The 19,519-nt window shown below is 43.4% G+C and overlaps 1 protein-coding gene across 1 annotated transcript in view; it reads right to left on the bottom strand.

Moving 5' to 3' along the window:
* Nucleotides 1–19,245, bottom strand: part of gab2 (GRB2-associated binding protein 2) — a 33,800-nt gene extending 14,555 nt beyond the window's left edge. Inside the window, exons 1-2 of the mRNA XM_076100939.1 lie at nucleotides 18,888–19,245; nucleotides 4,437–4,737 (exon numbers count right to left, since the gene is read on the bottom strand). Coding sequence (XP_075957054.1) covers nucleotides 4,437–4,737; nucleotides 18,888–18,959 — 373 coding nt within the window. The 5' untranslated portion in view covers nucleotides 18,960–19,245. The remainder of the gene's footprint in view (nucleotides 1–4,436; nucleotides 4,738–18,887) is intronic.
* Nucleotides 19,246–19,519: the final 274 nt, after the last annotated feature.

Here is a 19,519-nt window from a genome sequence, read left to right as displayed (position 1 = left end):
CAAAAAGATTCAGTTCAACCATATGTCAAGATATTTTCTGCTTGGCCTTTGTATTGAGCATGCCAACTAAATTCATATAATTTGGAGTAACAGAGGAACGTCTGCAATGACGTTTTGAGGAGCACAAACAAAATGACGTTCTCCTCGGTACATGCTTCAGAGGCAAATATCTTAAAATATTAATAGCACAAAACTGTCTCCATGGCCACCACCAGGATTAATTTAGCTTTTTTACCATTGTGGTGAATTTACTCTTTAAATTCCTTTTTTTTTTGATTTAAATCAAACATTTAAGAAATAAAACTAATTGCAAAACAATCAAAGTCAAATTTCAAAGTAGAATTGTAGGACCTATAATGATGACAAGCACCAAAACATCAGCACAAATATCTTATATATCGTGCAAGGTACTGGCCACGAAATTAATGTCAAATGGTCAGTGTGTGTGTGTGTGTGTGTGTGTGTGTGTGACAATGCGTGGGGAATTGTGTGTGAGAGAGATACAGAAAAAAAAAACAGATCTAACCAAAGACAGAAAGAGGGAGAAAGTTGTGCAACAATGAGCTGCAGTCATGTGCTGCCCTTGGACAACCTTCCTCACAGTCCCAACAGGCAGCTCACTACTGGCAGCAGAGGCCAACTCTGACTGACAAAAGTAAGTTCAGATCAAAGTGCCGATATAACAAATGCAGCCGGGGTCTCAACAAAATCCTCTGAGAAACACAAACACTTCTACGCTGCTTAACACTATTGTGTAGCTAAGCCTGATTGATCTCTTTCACAATAATCTCAGACTTCCGATTGGCACTAGCTGTATTGGAACAAAAACAAGATGAACTAGAGTACACTATGTAACATTATGGCTGCAGAATGCAATCAATATGAATCTCAGACAGCCAGGCAGATGTGTTCTGGTTAACACCTTCTGTCTGCCTCTGTATGAAAACAAACATGTTATCTGCATAACTTGGAATTTGTGCTTCTTCCGTTCGTTTCTGTCGGCTTGTTTACTTTCAATAAGAGGAACTAACTTCTTCCAATATTTTCTTTTTCCCAAACATGGTTTGTTTACCTTTCAGAGAGGGAATTCCCAGCCCGTTAGGTGACACATCTGCAGCTGTCTGCCAGGAGGAAAACCCACAAAATACCTTTACTACTAAAAGATGTTAAATTTATCCTCTGGTAGCTCCAATTACCATCCGCATGTCTGAGTCACTTCATCAAGCTGTAATCATAAAAGCCACAAGTACATGTTTCTGCATCGATTGACGAAAGCTCAGCATGTTGAGCAACAGTTAATGTGTTGGCAGTGTGAAACCGTGGCTCTGCTCCATGCGCACTATGTGCTCACAGGCTCAAAGATCAAGACTGGAGATGTTGCAGGAGGAATACTGATGCAGGTGGGGTGTGCCCCTTGTCTCACATACTATATTTCTCTTTGAGGTAAAATGAATGGTGGCTTTGGCAAGAGCATACAAGAGCTTCAGTTCCCCGTTGGATAGGGCTGTCTCATGGCAAGGTAAATCAGCGAAAGATATTATAAATATAGCGTACACTTAAACTGAGTTTGACATTTTTTAGGCGGGCCTTTCTTTTAGGGGTCTAAAATACCCTTTGCTGCTGCCCCGTCCACAGTACATTGCTTTGCTTCTGTGCGGTGACTACTGTCTGCTTCTCCAAACTGGGCGCGTGCAGACCGCCATCTACTTTGGGTAATAACACAGACTATGGATTAGAACCTCATACAAGCCCACTTCATAAAAGACCCGAGCTGTCCCTTTAAGAGAGCGGTAATGACGTAATAGGGAACCAGTGGTAAATCGAGCAGCTATGCTCTTGAGGAGCAGATGCATGAAAGAATAACATCTACGTTTCCACTTTTCTCCAGGATGTTTAAGTTCACAATTTAAGGAAATGTAAAATGTAAAACTACTACTAGTAGTGCTTAAGGACTGAAAGATATTAAGTGGTATAACAACAAGGGAAGCTTATACCTCCTCAGAGTTGTGTAACATTTCCCACGCCTGTTCAGAGCATTGAAACGCTTAAAGAAGGTGTTAGTATTGGTTTGTAATGCTTGTCAAAATCAGTCACGGTTTCTATAATAAATACTCTGCCCTCTGGCATAAATGATGCTGAGAATTAGTATTTAGCTTGGAGCAAAAAGCGAGCACAAAGAGGGGCACTAACAAATTCTAATTTCTAATTTGCCACCAACTAAAATAGAGTATGGAAAATGCATTTGGGGCACAGAGTGTTTGATAACAGTTTCTAATAAAGTTCCTCAGAAACAGTAACCACATATTTCGGTGAAAACAGAGTTACATGACCAAAAAAAGCCTGGACGTGATGTTTACACTGCAGGGACTGCAACCACTAATGCAGCTGCCATGACATACGCCCTCTCACTCCCCCAACCCATTCTCCCAGCCACACCCCGCTGGCTACAGTTGATACAGTTTTAGATTCATAACAGGGCTTTGCTAATTACCGAACTTGGACCAGAGGGAGCCCCTCCTAATGTGAGCATTATTACACAGCTGTTTTTTCATTCCACACCTGGACATATTGCATGTTACAGATGATCAACCATGTGCAAAAAATATTAACGTCCACCAGCTGCCAGATGGCGGGAAAACAACATCATGAGTGCAATCTGGAAGGGTAGGATGAAGAATATGAGAGGAGTGTGTGTGTGTGTGTGTGTGTGTTATACAAACTCATGAAACATACATGATACTGAATTATGCCGGTCACCATAATTACATTATTGACTTACCAGAAGATATATTATCATGACCTCGATCAGTTTTGCTGACCTCAATATTGCCTGTTCTCTTTACATGCATGTTTGTTTACATGAATAAAGTCACCAACATTTTAGACAACACAGTGTCAGAATAAACAGCAGGGTTTTCCATTATAAGCCACAGCACCGACATTGCACACTTTTGGTAACACTTATTAATTGTTTTGGAAGTGTGGTTTTATATATTTAGGATATTTGAATACAGTTTCGATATTCTAATTCAATGTGTGAATTTTCTAAAGAATTAAAAGTTAATTTCTCTTTGAAAGGGTGCACATGCATTACCATGCTATTATATTAGCATTATATCATAAGTGGCATAAGATGATCTTAAAATGACAATAATATCTGAAAAGTGAGTCCACCCTTAAGACCACCACCCTGCTGATTTAAAGGAGAAGAGTTAAGAGTGTTTGTATCACCGTCTTTAGTTTTGACTCATCATCTCGTAATTGCAGTGCATTTTATTTTATTTTTTTAATGTTTCGAGATCAGAGCAGAGTGCGATTCAGGTAATTAAGGCAAATCTTCGGAAGGATTGCTCTTCTCCGTCCCAGACAGAAGCCGTTATACACACGAACATTGCTGCATAAAAATGTTATCATATGTCTGATAAGCGCTTTAATCCAACGTGATTCATGGTGCCACTAGTGGATCAACACGAGCCCTTCTCCTGCACAAAACACCAAAACAGAAACAGCAAAAACACAAAACTGAGCGTCTGTATCTGCTGCTGACTTTAAAAAATGGCCCATACTAAGAATTTCCATCATCCTGAATACAACAGCTCGGACCCCTTCTTTAACAAAACAAATGAAGAGAAAAATCAATAACACTCTCAGACACTGTGTCCATTTATTTGGCAGGGATGTTCCTATTCCACTCTCTCCAATAGCAAAGATGGAAAGAACACAATTGCCAATGATATCATGTGACTGGACCCTCTGCTGATTTCTTTTGTGAAAACTAAGATGCAATCTGTTCCAAATAACATGAGAAAGCACAGAGGGAGACTGATAAAAGGGAGGAGTTATTGTATTTGGGTTTTCTACGGCTTATATGCCTTAGACAACAAAACACATTGTATTCAGTCAGTAAAGATACAGTATATGCATATTATACTGTTTATATTGTATTTAGCCAATAAAATGTCAAGAATTTGTGAAAAAGTCGCATCATTATTATGATATAAAACAAGGAAAAGCAGATAATCATTCATAATTAAGAGCAAAGCCAGCAAGTGTTTGGCAAGTTTTGTTAGATAAATTAATCGATAACCAAATTATGTCGCTCATTTTCTGTTAATCAACAAATTCATTAATTGACTAATCATTTCAGTGAATATTATCATACTGGAAGCATGATTGTCTGCTGTACCAACTAACTGATTGAACATTCAAATGTGAGATCGTAGCAGAAGAGCAAAATATTTCTAAAGCTAAGCTGAAAAGTTTAACTGAAATTTGAAATGTTTTAATGAGTTTTTAATTAGTTCATTTGAAACTTTGGCCTAAACGACAAATAACAAAACCACTGAACTTGGTAGAGGTAAAAGCGGAGATGGTGGAGAGATAAACAACACAGTGGCAGAGGGTTAGAACAGCAGGGACAGGTCAGGGATTCCTACCGTGGTTGTCGTCCGACTGGTTGAACCCACACAGCTGGCAGATGGAGCGGACCCACTTGTTCATCTCCTCCTCTGTCTCGGCTACGAGATAAAAAGTGCGGTCTGAGGTCTTGATGTCAAACACGAAGCTGTCCTGGAACTCCTTCCTCTTGAAGGTCAGGCCGGCGTCCACCTGTTCGCAGCAGTGTAGGTCGATGACCCGGATGGGTTTCTTGGAGTGGTCGTTCTTGTAGTACTCGAGGACATCGGGGTCACCGCTCATGCGACCGCTCCGGAGTATGAACCAGCGTTTCTTCCAAGCCTGGGAAATGAGACAGAAAAAAAGGTATGAGGACAAACGCCTACCCTGTGAGCCAGAAAGTCCAAATCAGACATGTGATGGGGAGAATTTGATAAAAAAAAAGAAAATCTGCATTTAAATGCTCAACAATTCTACAGATTTTCTCACTATATGTGATGCAGAATGTTGCCGTGGCAACACACACTCAACAGCTGGACTTCAGTTGTGATGTTAACTGTTGATCAAACAGACCTCAGAGAAACTTAAGTCTGCTCCATTGAGAAGGTTGCTGTGCTTTGGCACGCATGCGGTTGTGTGTGGTTTGCTGTGTGCGTTGGAGGCTGTGCGATGGGGGGGGGGGGGCGCTGGAGGCAGCAGGTGTTTACTGCCTCCCAACGTATTTCCTGTGTTGATATCCCTCCGTGAGCTATACGAGAGAGAAGCACAACTCCTCCACGAAAAAACTTCATCACAAGACTGCGGGCTCCTCCCACGCGAAGTGCATGGTGAATGACACCGCTTCGCTCCAATCAGACTACACGATGGTGTGTCAGTGGGGCTGGAGTCCTCTACGAGTGTAAATAAACACCCCTTGTCATAACCACATGAGAGGCAGAAGCACACGCTCCAGTTATGATGCAAACGCGAGGAACCTACAATGAAGCGTGTTGATTTTTTTACACCAACAACACAGCTGTTGTATTTGTCAACTGGAAAAGCAGAAGGGAAGAACAGTGGCCTCCATATGTTTTTTCCCAGTGGCTGTCTTAAAGGACCTCTGTGTTCTCTGTGCTCGGAGACAAAAGAGGAAGATAGACCAGGAAGGGAATGGGGGAGTAAAGGGGGGGTTTGGACATCTGCCAGTGATGCACTTCCGCCAGGCAATGTCTCTCACATGCAGGCTGCTGACACACAGGATCCTGCAGGCCCCTCTCTCTCCATCAACACAGACACTGCTGCAAGGCTAACTGCCCCCCCTCCAATCACACACACAAACACACACACACACACACACGCAGGGCAGAGAAATGGATAGCATTGCATCTCCCTTGAGCTTTTCATAGAGGTGTTCCTACTGTATCTTTCGATGGAGATGTGCGTGCAACCTTGCGTTACATGTTATTACCTCTGAGAGGCATTTCAGGGCTAAAATGAATGATGGCTGAATTAGCTGCTTCGGTATCAGCATTCCTGGTACTGTGCATGCATGCTGGCCGTCTGTCACACTGTCATGGGCTCACTGGCACATTGGGACACACACTGGGACACATGGAACAGATCCATCTTTAATAACGTTACACCTGCCTGTGCTCTTACATAAAGCTGTGATCTGCATTCTGCTCAGTGGTCATCGCTGTGGTGTCTCTGCATCAATCAAATCAATTAAAGAGTGTGTTAAAGAGTGTGTGGTGCCGTTTTACTATCACTGCTAATGCTAACTACAGGGATGCTTCTCAATTCCTGTCTGTAAACATTGTGTGTAAAACCTCATATGCAGGTTTTTCCTAAATAAACACTGCCGCAAAACCATTTCTCTCTCTCTATATACAGTGTATATATATATACACTGTATATGTATTTTTTGAGAGGAGATCCATCAATCCTCACACAAAACGTTACTGAAGTGCTATTTCGACATGTTAGCAGTTCTTTTAGCAGCAACACATTTGCTTTCTCTCTCTTTTGTGCAGATTGTGCAGGATGTGCAGATTGTGATCTTATCTTCCGTGTGTAGCTGAAGTGCTGCTGAGGCATTGGGGTATAAGACTTTTTCATTTTATTTTCTGTCAGCCTGGTACACAGTATCAGTACGACCTTAATGGTGTTTTGGAGGGAGAGCCGTGCTGCTGTGTGCATCTCACCACAATAAGTTTAATCAGCTCCATCTGATGAGTTGTTTCAGCTCATTTCTCATGATGAGAGGATGTTGGGAATGTTCACTAATACAGATTACACTGGTAACGGGTGGGAGGCAACAAGATTCCAAAGAAGTCAACAGTGTAACTCCTCAAGTGACCTTCTGAATGATTTCGTTGGAGTGTGAAGTTTCTCATTTCATGAAAATACAGTACAGCTGTCACACTGTTCTAAAGGAACACTGCACACGTTTATTTTTTCCCCGTCCAGGTCCACAAAGCTCTTCGGTTAAGTGCCATTACAGCGTTGACAGAGAAAATGCTATAACTCTTGCGAACCCCATTTAAATATTATTGCCTTTTCTGGAAAGAGAGAGCATCACTTAATTGAGACCTGGAGCGCTGCCCAGTTCCAAGAGGTCAGTGCGACACAGCTGGGTTATTCCTGGCATCCTTCAGCTGCGGCCAGCGTATTAACCCAGGACAAGCCACAGCTCTCGACCACGAGGGAAGACAACTCATTTAGGAGGCCTTGTCATACTAAATATAGAATGAGTATTTTCCATAGGAAAAGAAGCTGCTGGCTAATTCTAGAACAAATTAATTTACAGCTCGGAGGGGTGAACAATGTTTCCCTTTGTCAAACTTTCTGCTAAGCAAAATGAGAGACAATGTCTCAAGCGCGTTCAGTTTCAAATCAGCTTTTTCACACGCAACTGGCAGTCTCTCTCTCTCTCTCTCTCTCTCTCTCTCTCTCTCTCTCTCTCTCTCTCTCTCTCTCTCTCTCTCTCTCTCTCTCTCTCTCTCTCTCTCTCTCTCTCTCTCTCTCTCTCTCTCTCTCTCTCTCTCTCTCTCTCTCTCTCTCTCTCTCTCTCTCTCTCTCAAATTCGAGCAAACTTCCCCGGTGAAGTAAATCATGGGGGAGGAGGACACAACAAAATGAGCTAACCCACACTCACACCGCCTGTCCTACAGAGCATGCCTAAGCCCATCGATCACTGTCTAAGCGCTGGGAAGTGAGGGCTGAAGCTGTAAAACTAGGCTGAACTCTCCCGGCTCTCCAACTTTCCCCTCCCCCCCCATAGCTTTGGTTTAAGCTGCATCACTGTTATGGGGAGGAGAAAAAAAAAAAAAAGGGAGAGAGACAAGCGAGACCCGCTGCCCTTGTTAACAACTGGACTGGACTCGTGGACCACTGAGAGAGCTGTGAGCCACCCAACCGCACCCGAAATGAACATGATATCATACATTGTTGTTTGAGCAATACACTGCAAACAACACTGGACATGTTGAAGCTCTCATTTGTTCATCATTCTTTCCGCAGACGAGATCAAAGTCAAACAAAGGTCAAATCTAAGCAAAACAAAAACAAACATTCTACTGTAAATGAGAAAACAGTAAAGACAGAACTTTGTGAAAACATCCTAATACTTAAGTTTTAAAAAACCCTGCTATGTGGATTGTCAGGGTCTCAACTGTAGACTGTAAAAAGATAAAATAGAAATTGCCCGCCAGCACTTAAAAGCTCTCCAGGAAGAAGAGCAGCCATCCGTATCTATGAACGCACAGCGTTTAGTCCCCTCCGTCTCATTCAATCACCCCATAAAGGCTTGATCTTACCTTGTTCCACCATGGGCTCATTTGTCCTGCACTGGTGGCAGCCAGCTACAGATACAAAGAGACTACAGTGGAGCACAACGGCTAACACGTCCGCATCTATTTCAGATGACTGGGGAAGGAAAAACCTTTAATAACACAACTGCATGAAACAATCTTTTGAGCGAAGTTCGCATCTATAAATAGGATCAAAACTCGTTTGTCTGGCCAATTCCTTTTGTCTCTTTGCCTGTTGATAAGTGGACATGTTTTGTTCTATTTTTGGCAGGCAGCAAAACAATGACGCTGTGGGAAAACAAACACAGTCGTACAAAGGGGATACGATCGTCTGGTATGTGTTGATAGTTCTCCAGGGCTTCACGCCACAATTTTAGGAGATAAATACACAGCGACGGCTGATAAGTCACGCAGCGATCGTTCACTGTATTTGCCTCACATCGAAAAAAACAAGCCCAGTCTCGCATCTTTGAACACAACTCACTCTGCTGGCCTGGCAACCCTGACTAATGAACTTGGCCTAAACCAATTATCCAAGGTGTGCCTTTTACGGCAACAGAGCAAAACATGGTGTGTGGCTAGTTGCCGGCTGTGTCAACAGGGCTGGCCGATAAGCGTCAGTCCGCATGTTTTTAAATGTGCATGAGCAAACATCCAAGCCAAACACGTATGTCATTCGCGTTGCGGGTTAGAATAGTCTTGTTTACCTTTCCAAAAGCAGGAGAGGAGGAGACAGCAGCTAGTTGTTTTCGACTCCTCTGCTTTACCTGCTGCTGCAGTAGTACACACACCACTCAGCTGCACAAACACCGGCACCGTGGCAGTAGTGTGGGGGGGGGGGGGGGGTCTTTGGTATCTAATTGCAGCCAATAAGGACTCCCAGCAGTTCAGTATGAGCTTTCACATAATCTGGAAACTCTATAAACAACCTTCGATCTTTTGTAATTCACTTAGGGAAACTTCTGTTACGGCTGGTTGTGTTTATTGACAATATTGAACATTTGAATCGCCAAAAGTTTAGCTTCTTTTGTAAAACGAAAAAAGGGGGTTTCTAGAAAAACATGTCGATATCCCTCAAGCAGTGTTGTAGTCAGGACCACCTCATCCGAGTCCAAGTCATGACCGAGAGCAGAGTGTACGGAGACCGAGACTGTAAAGAGGTTGAGACAGAGTCAAGACCAAAACCAGACCAGTGCGTGTTTCATACTGCATGACACACTTCAGATAAAATGTGCAACATGCAAACCAGAGGCACTCCTCAAATTTATCTGAAAGATCCACATTCACATTTAAAACAAGATTACTCTTCGTTCGCCTCTTTAATTGCCTCACAGGCTGTAAGTGTGCGATGAGAAATGACTTGATCTGTGTGGCAACCTCCCCTTGTTTTCTATGAGCAATCACATTCATGATGTTCACAAATAAATCAGACAATGCACAGGGAATTTAGTAATATCTTCGCACTTTGGGTTTTGATATAAAATCCTGATTTCTCTGAGACCTTGAGTGAAAATAACTTTCCCTTGTAAAGCACCTTGTTTTAAAAGGTGATAAAGCAAACATTATAATGAATGATCCTGGTTGACATATGTTAGCATGAAGCAGCTTTTCACTTATCATCCTGAATGCTTACTGGTTCTAAATGAGGAGAGCAGACAGAGCCCTCCTACAAGGGTCCCCTGTAATGCATTCATAGCACATCTATTCTATGTGGGTGCTGTTTCCTAGCTTCTCGAAGTTAAAGAAGAACAAAAGAGGAATATTTAGCACATCGATGACTTCATTTCTTGTCCCTTCTGGTGCCTGAATACGGCTAGAATTTCATAATTCAAGAAAAAAAAAAAAAAACTCACAACAAAAGAACGGCAGCGAGGAACGCTTTGCAGCGCATGAATTAAAAGGTGGGACTGCTATAATGGCCATTATTGTGTGAGCGAATGCCTGAACACTTGTGATTCTGGTTAATGTGGTGAGAGGGGACAAAGCTGGACGGGCTGCAGCAGACAATGACGACAGAGCCCCGATTATGTGGTCCTAATCAATAGCGGGTCACACGTCAGCCCACATTCCAGGAACAGATGGGAGTTTCCATATGTGAGGGAGTGCAACCCAGTTACATTTCAAGAATATCGCCTGGCCATTCACACAAAAACACCTTTCAGATTTTCAAGTTTCACCCCAAAAACTCCTGAAAAGCAGAACATGAACGATGCTCTGTTATTCCACCCCTCCCGTAAGAATCACTAAATATATGTTTGTCATATTTTCTGTCTCTGACAGGTGTCGTGTACCTGTATTTACCTATGTGACATCAGTTTATGTAACGGCGAGCTTAAATAAACCACACATGGACACGAGGGAGCACGGGGACGGTCCTTGGCAGCCTTATAGTTTACACAGGGCTCCCCATCGCGGCTCGGAGCTAAGATGTAAAGCAGACAGCCGTCACAGACAAGGTTTATAACAGACATTTCTGGAGCACTTCCAATAAATTCAACGTCACAAACGAAACAGGAGTCCAACAGCGTGCCTACAACGTGTGGCCATTTTGCCTTTCTCAGCAGCTCCGGCCCATTATCTGTCTGCGAGCAGTGAGGAGATCCAGATGCTCCTGGGTCGGACGCGGCTCTGTCCCATCCGTGTGCCCCGGAGAAGTAAACAGATGTAAAACAGAATCGCTGAGAGAATACAACTACAGGCGTTTAAAGTGCAACGGATGCATTAGAGCACCGTTAAATCAAACTGCGCAGGTTTCCCAATCGTCAAAACACTGACCTTGGAAGGCCGGCAGCTGCAAGACATAACCCATGCAGATAACACCCAAACAGGCCCATAAATTCTTGTGTGTTAATAAAGAAGGTGGGAGGTTAGTGGGCCAAGACGGCCAGGGTAGGAACGTTTAACTCCTGCTGTTTTCCTCACGTACACAATTGCTAAATTCACATTCTCCTTTTGAGCAAGGCATCAGATTTGAAACCCGTTCAGTGCGTTTAGAGCAGGGCCTGATGTCGTTCCGCTTTCATGACATTATGGGAAATAACATTCCCACATACAATGTCATCATACGGCGGTGACGGAAAGCTCCATCCCACAGGTGTGGTGATGATAAAGAGGGACTGCTGCATTTCGGTACCCACAGTGCTTATTCAACTCACTTCACGGGAGCAACGATCTGCAAAATCTGCGGCGCATCCCATGAAAAACAACCTCTCAAAAGCTCTCGGCAGATATAATCAGCCTCAATTTGCAGTTGAACACTTCCATCATTAGGGAAAATGAGTAATCTCTCGCCGTGTCTCCGTATCAGCAAAAGGCTGGGCTTATTTAGCGGGAGCCCGCCCTGACAGTTTGACTAACGGGGAGCATTATCTTTAATCAGAACTCTTTGTGTTACTTCCGCTGCCCCTGCCATCTGCTGCGGCTCATACACGGCTGTGTGCGGAGGGTGCGCCGTGAGCATCTCCTGGTCTCTCTGGCTCTTGTGCACCAAGGTGGCTTCGGATGCATGATGCTAGATAAAAACACAGTCTCTTCAACGGCACAGAGTAGAAAGATTTACATGCAAGGGGAACGTCTGACCTCAGCTTTTCACTTTGTATTTGATTCTTTAAAACACACCGGTATCGGGAAGGGAAAAAAAATGGTTAAAGCCGACCACTGATGTTATTCAGGCTCGTGCATGTAGGACCAGTAAAGCATATTGCGTGCACCAGCACACACAATCCCACATGTTACAGTAGTTGCCATTAGTAATATCTTCATGCACACAATACTTGTATGTTCATGAGTACAGTGTGGAATCTGGAGTGTGACAACTGAAGCATTTCACTTAATGAATAAATGCACTTGTTCGTGGTTTATAATTTGTGAGATGGAATACGATATAAAAGGTTGTATGCAAAAGTATTTATGATTAGGCCAAAGAGATGTTAATGAATCAATATTTGGCACATTTAATGAACATTTTGTACATTTTTCCAACACTTAAATTGATCACTTTGTAAATTATCATTAATGGAAACTAACTGCAGCTAATAATTTGTGTTGCATAAGGCGGAATCCATAGATGTTTTAGTCTTGATAAATCATCAGCTCAGCTAAGTATCTCCTTTGTCGTTGGCTTTTCTGGCCACGTAAACACTTTGTTATGCCATTCAGAAATTGTATTCTTTCGGTAAGCACATATTGCATAAAAAAAACACAATGTTCCCCAGTGCCGTGGTGTGTCTTTGGCTACACAAATTGTCACTTGCCATGCTGTCATTTGTGTAAACAAATAACACATCACTGCACAGCGGAGCACTTCATGTTTTCTAGAACATGCCGGTACCAAATGAATGAAATGTCTGAATAACACGATAAAATAGCCTAATAAACATAATAACAGAGTATATATTTAGCTGAGCTGATCATTTATTATGAGTGAAACAATCACATTGATATGCTAAAACGGTTATTGGTGAAATGCATTCGATTGCATGCGATTGTGCATAATGTCATCTGAAAGCCTTAGACACACGTCAGCGATCTGAACCACTTATTACGTTGTCTTATTTTATCTCACTGAGTTCTAGTGAACTCTGCATTTGTGCACTGGCTACATTACTCATTGCTTATTTTTATCTCAGCTTGAGTTGTAGGGAAGTTCAGTTCCTACAACTGAACTGCAATGACTCATCACTGTCTGGAGAAAGAATAATCCCTAAACTAAACTATGTCGATATTAGAGGTACACAGAACGTAAGCCTTAAAGGAGATAACTGATCAAAACAATATTCAAATGACAGAGATGCAATTCACTTTCATCAGCTTGGCTGAATACATTAAAAAAACATTTTCCACTTCATCACTGTTTCCTGAATCAAATTAATCATCACTGCTGTACAGAAAAACATCTGCGGGCTTGTAGCTGTTTTTTTCTCAAGTATTACCACCTATACCACAACCTCACTTTGCTTTCACATCTCCAGCTCCTACAAACTATCGCCCAAAGGCAAGTGTTCCACATGAAACAGAGAGACAACACATCCCAACGCTCACATTTTAGCATTTTTACAGCTGCTAGTGTTAAAATCATATTTCCTACAGCACCCATGGCTGGTTAAAATGAAGCCCAAAGTGACAGTCAACTCCCACTTCACTGAGGAACAACGTGTCTAAAGGGTTATGAGCACGTTCAAACAGTAGGGTCATTTTTAAAGTGCATAAGACACGTTTTCAGGGGACGCATGCTATCAAACTGTTGGCCGACATCCTGAATTGCATGATCATTTTAGACCAATGCAATTTCATTGCAATTCATTGTGTGTGCCGTGTTTTCCATGAGGAGGACCACCTGGTAACAATCTGGTCAGACATCTTTCACACTGACAACTTCCCTCAATTATTCTGTCACACTAATCTCACATGATTTTTTTGTACTATTAAAAGAGAGAATGTGTAGGTGTATGTATTTTAGAGCTCCAACATGCTGTTAAAATAGATTATTTCCACAGAAAATCACTCCGTAAAAGCTCTACTTCCTTGTTCTGAGTGGCATCACAACCCCGATCTGTAAAGGATTTAAAAAATATACAGTACACAAATTACACAATATATGACAAAGCAAGACAATATTCACAGTCCTACTTCACAAACAACATTAACATGTTGCCAGGAAGAAAATAGCCACCATCTAAGGTTCTGCTTGCCGGAACCGGTGTATAAATATCATCATATCATTATTACATCTACAAATACATTGTGCTGAGGTGAACACAAAGACTACTTCCCATTTCAGCATAATTCACATTGATGGTTATTATGGCATTTGCATGGAAGGTAAGTGTTGCAGTAATTCGCATTGTTGCATACACTAACTTAAAAGTATGTTTATTTTAATAAACACAGGGAGTTTCCTGCACCTCACCAGCTACTATCACGGTGCATCTACAGCACGCTGAACCAGCTCAAACAGAGTTTCTCATGGGCGGCAGCAAGGCGAGGCTTTAGAGGCTGTTTGGACTGCAAAGCAGGGCGCCGGTCAAAAAGAGCAAGTGTGCCAAGTCAACCGTCCCTGGGTAAATAGATGCTAAAAAAAATTAAATAGCTGTCAACTGCCTTTTTTTTTTAAGCCACACACTGCAACACCAAAGCAAGCATCTCACACTGAAAGCTCAAATGGCAGCACTGGTATTCATATTTTCAAACGTAAGCTGCTTTTGCTTTTAGTAACAAACAAGTTTTTGTACCATTCTCACTTTTATGTCCCTCTATGCCGCTTTACTGAGTGGGAGGCCCCAAAGGCATTTCTACTAACTTACATCACAACTGCAAAGCCCATTTGCTTCAGAAGGTCAATCTAATGACAGTCATATGACATGTAAGCTACCGGCACATGTACGAGCTGGTAGCATGATCCCTGGATGAGTTTGTGTTTGGATCCAATCAACAGTGCAGAAACTAGATTTCTACTGAAGTAAAACCTGCCAGTGGAACAATGTAATGGCACACTTAGGTGTGTTAGAGTTTTAAGCACCATTAAATAAAACCATCACCGCTGTGATGGTGTACTTTCTGAGAGTGCGGCAAATAAGTACAAACATTCTCACTGCTGGTCCAAATCACACGTGAAAAATCAATGGGATCTAATTCCCTTCAGAACGGCAGTATTTTCAGCTCAGCTCGTAGAGGCGTAGATGGGACGCTTCCTGTAGGTACCATCCAAAGGAAGTCTGACATCTGCTAGTGGTGCAATAGTTAAGCTTTGTGCAGAAAACACAGTCTAAACCACAGTTCATGGCAAAGGACAGGATATTATGACAAAGGTTCAAACAAGGCCACCTGGGGATTTTCACAATGAATGTAAAAAAAAATAAAATGGATGCACTTGGGGTTGGAGAAGAAAAAGTTGAGAAAGTGTCATTTTGAGACAAACAATTGTGACTTTTGGGCATAAGAGGTTCTCTATACGGGACTCAGAGCATTACTAGAGCAGCAATGTAAAGATCTGGTGGAGTGACGTCTCCCTCTGTGTGTGTTGTTATCCGGGCTTCTCCTTGCTTTGTTGACAGAGCCGTGTGTGCTTTTACTGGCCCGCTCACGGCCGCCGCTCTGCACTGCAGTTATGGCTGATAACGTCGTCACAACCGACGCCGGCTTCGCAGGAGTTGCACCCACCCATCGGGTTTCCCTCAGGTTAACACTATAAGCTCTGTCAGCACTTTTGCCACTGTTTGCTCAGTTAGCGCTGTTAGCCGTTACCTGGCGGCTCAGCCGTCACCATCTTGAGAGCCATTGAGAGGAAATCATAATGCACCTAATGTAAATATAAGGCACCTTTGTTACAAATGTCAATGAAGATTGTCAATGCACTGCTGAAGGACTACCAAGTTGATCCATATAAAATGTATCAACAACAATTTTCTCAAAGAGATTAATAGTTACGAACAAGAAAAACTTCAAAGCGTTCCTTGTTTTCAGCTTCTTAAATGTGGAAACATGCTGCTTTTTAGAATCGGACTGTTGGTTTCACAAAACAGGTAATTTGACGTCACCTTTGCCTCTGGGAAATTGTAATATGTACTTTTCTCTATTTTCTGATAATATGAATACTCTATTAATCAGATTCAATTAGCTTTTTTCTAACCTCAGTAAGGCACCAAATGAAGTTAAAATAATCAACAGATCCAACAATAATGAAAATGATCGGAGGTTCCTTATCTCAATCCCAAGGATCACGTTAGGCGAACGTATCCCATAACGATAAACTAATCCGACTTTAATACTGCAGTCACATAAAGCCACCCCAGTCTTGTAGCTTCTGGGGGAAAGGCCCATTTGAGGGCCCACAGATAAAGCGAAACAAGGAAAATGTCTGTGTGAGCACTGGGTGTCTGTCAAAGCAGGAACTGGGAGGTGTTCTCCGTTGACCTCTGAGGGCAAGGACTTCCCAAAGCCCCTCTGCAAAACAACAGCAGACCCGGCAGCTGACAGTGGGACACAGGCGGCTGGTGCTCTGCCTTGAAAAACCCACCGACTCCCCCCCCCTGCCCCAGCTCTCTCTCGGATGTACCATCCATATGGGCAAGGCGGTAAAGCCCTTAGAAACTGGCGGCGGGAGAAGGCAGAAGCAACAGCTATCACCTCGCCGATATGATCTGTCTGGAATGTGGCAATGCTGTATGTGAACAGACACGTTTGTGATTACAGATACAGCAACGGGCAGATGGGAAGGTTTAGCCAACAGCAGCTTGATCCCGACCCGAGAGCAGGAATCAAACTGTTTACAGTATGACACGTCGCATGTATGATTCATATTGTGCCGGCAAAGTATGATTCAGACGTGCATGAATCCTTTGGAGGACTTCTTATGCATATGTCAACATTGGATGTCCCGAAGGGGTAGGACTAAGGATTTCTTTTGTTTATTACAAGTCAAATAAAAAGTAGTTTGGGGGTTAATGTAGCAGGCATGGTGAAGCCTATTTGAACCTCCACAGAACGCTGCAAGAGGCACTGGGTAAGCGCTGGATCAGTCAGTTGTTTTTCATGTTCCTTCTGCTTATTCTGGACATTATTCAACAAAAGCACTTAGGCCACTCCCACTTGTCCTTAAAACACTGACCACCTCTGGAAGCCCCCCATCGGCCCTCGAGAAGAGATAAACCCCGACCAAGTGATTCATTCGGCAGCGCTGAGACACCAGAGCGTGACTGTTACTCCTTGTGGAGAAGCAGCGTGTGTGAAAAGTGACTATACACGCGTCTCCAGTGGCGCTGTCACATGGTGTGAGGGGGGCGGGACACAGAAAGTTTGTGCTCATCATGTGTTTGTGCAACAGGGCGCTGTTGTAGAAAGAATGAGTCACTGCTGAGAGTTAATAGCAGTTTTAAACAATTAGCATTTAACCAGGACTAGTTATGCTCGTTACTGAGCACAGACGTGTTGTCTCCTGTCTCCCCCCCCCCAGTTGCATCCAGGCTTCAACTGCCACAAGTGTTTTTGCTCCCTGATTTTGCATACTATTTGCATGTGGTAGTACCAGTTTTTAGTCTCTCCTAACCCTGCACTGGGACATGCTGTGTGCCACATTTTTCACAAACCATCCGTGGAAGGTCACAGGAGTTGTATTTTAAAAAATCATTTCAACAACTAACTACTGATTAACAAAACACAGGCCACGTCTGGTTAAAGGAGGACTTCGCTGTAGAAAGGGGTGGAATATTGACAGGACAAGTGTTGGTAAGGATTAAAACATTTTTCCCTTGTTGCAAATAATCTCCTAAAAAGAAAAAGAAAAAAGGAGGCAAAACAGTACGAAGTGTAGCGATCAACATGGCAGTTACAGCCCTGAAACTCCTCCGCTCATTCCGATTTAATGACCTATCAAACTTGCCACCGTGTTCTCTTGGGAAACACACCTTCGGGCTGGAATGTCTGCCAGTATGTGAAAGTAGTATCTGAAAATATACCTCTCCATTAAGACGTCAACTATGTCAGATGACAGCAATACTGCTGAGTAAATGGCCCCGATAGTCCCTAGCCTGACTTTAAATGGAAGGAATTTGAGATGGACCGATTATCGCATTCACAAGTCTGCCTGCTCTGGACACTCCATCTCATGACACTGTTTTCTGGCAGTGTGTGTGTGTGTGTGTGCAGTTGCTTATAGGTTATTACTCAGGGTGAGAAGCACGGTGAGAAGGGCTGAGAGGCTGTTCCCTCCTCTCTTGCCTGAGGAAGGCCATTATTATGCCTTGTGAGGTTTTTTCTCTCGTTGTTTATACAGTACTGCTATGAACTAAGCAAGTTTTTGTTTCCTCTGTGCAGCTGCCGTTCCATACGGACCACGGTGGTCTCTGTGTAAACATTAGCCAGCTTTAAGTGGAAGACAATGAGGAAATGACAGGACAATGGGGGTGAAATGGGGGGGGGGGGGGGGGGGGGGGACTACATTTGAGGACATTCAAGGATGGATTTCCAGATGAAAACAGTGAGATGACATCATGGCAAAGTCTGCTAGTAGGAACACGGAGAAGGCCCAGCAGTGCAACACCATACATAAACAGTGGACAGCTGTATTTATAGGAGATTGTCTCATGGTTCTATCTGCCTCCATAAATCCTATTATCCGATTTGTTGCCATTCCCCTTTGCCCCGGCACCCAGCAGGAGACTGGAGCAGCTTTTGGCCCATGGAGCTTCATCAAGGCTCTCAAAGGGCTATCTGCAGTTCTCACTGTTGTTGTGACATGAGTTGGCTAGGCTGTGATGAAAATTGGCCACATGAATGCTTCATTAGACATTACCTCATCATGATCGGATAAAGCCAAGTGGCAGTTTGTGTCTGGGAGCCATCTAGTCAAAATCATAGACAGCTGTCGGGTATTACACAGGCTTACCTCCATGTTGGCCCCCACAGTGGGAGGCTATCTGTCAAACCTGGCAACTGCTTTTTTTCCATGTAAAACATACATTTCTAGTTTATTATGGTCGGGGCTGTTGTTTTTTTCTCCAGAATAACACGTGGTGCCTCCTGTAGGTCATTAAAAGGAGAGGAGCGGTCCAGATGGTGGTGGTTGGGGTGCACCTGCTGCTACAGTGGGACTTTCTCAGTTTGACACAACTTATCGGAGATGCAGATGTGCACAACACAAAGCGGTGTGACAGATAATTAACTCTTCAGACACAGAGAGACTACGCGAAAGTGGAATTCACTTACATATCTTCTGAGCTTCTTCTCCGGTGGCGACTTCCTCAGCCAGCCCTGGAAGATGATTTCACCGCCGCTCATGTTTGTCAGTGTCTGTTGTTTCCTCTCGCGCTACAACCCGCCGTCCGTCACTACTAGTACATGACGGCTCCTGAAGGCTTGCCCGTTCAAAGTGCTGTCGGCGTTGGGCTCCCACTGGCGCAGTCTGCTCCCCCCATTTGATCAAAAAATCAAATAAAAAAAATCAAAGTGGTGCTGGTCGGAGATGTTGCCGGGTCGCTCCCGGTGGCACTGTGCGCAACAGCCAGCGCGCAAAACGGGAGGAGAAAAAAAGGCGCAACTCGAATCTCGGGGAAATTACGCACGGCCAGCTGACGAGGAGCCGCGGGGAAACTCAACTGATGCAGGGTGAGGAAGTATCGTAGAGTGTCTGCAGTTTGTTTTCCCAACTCACACCACGCCCACCGAGCGATGAGAGGGATGGGCTGCGCTGGGACGAACAGGACGGAAGAACCGCTCCGCCACCAAGTAGATCCAAGATGCCAACACGAGTGTAAACAATGGAGGAACCGATGTTTTTGTAAAATACTATTTATCCACGCTCACACCAAACAGATGTTTAAGCATTTCTGTTTTATTCC

This window comes from Anarhichas minor, unplaced genomic scaffold (genome assembly GCF_050575085.1).
Source record: "Anarhichas minor isolate MPS153535 unplaced genomic scaffold, ASM5057508v1 ptg000026l, whole genome shotgun sequence".
Lineage (NCBI taxonomy): Eukaryota > Metazoa > Chordata > Actinopteri > Perciformes > Anarhichadidae > Anarhichas > Anarhichas minor.
This window is presented reverse-complemented; position numbering and strand designations above follow the sequence as displayed.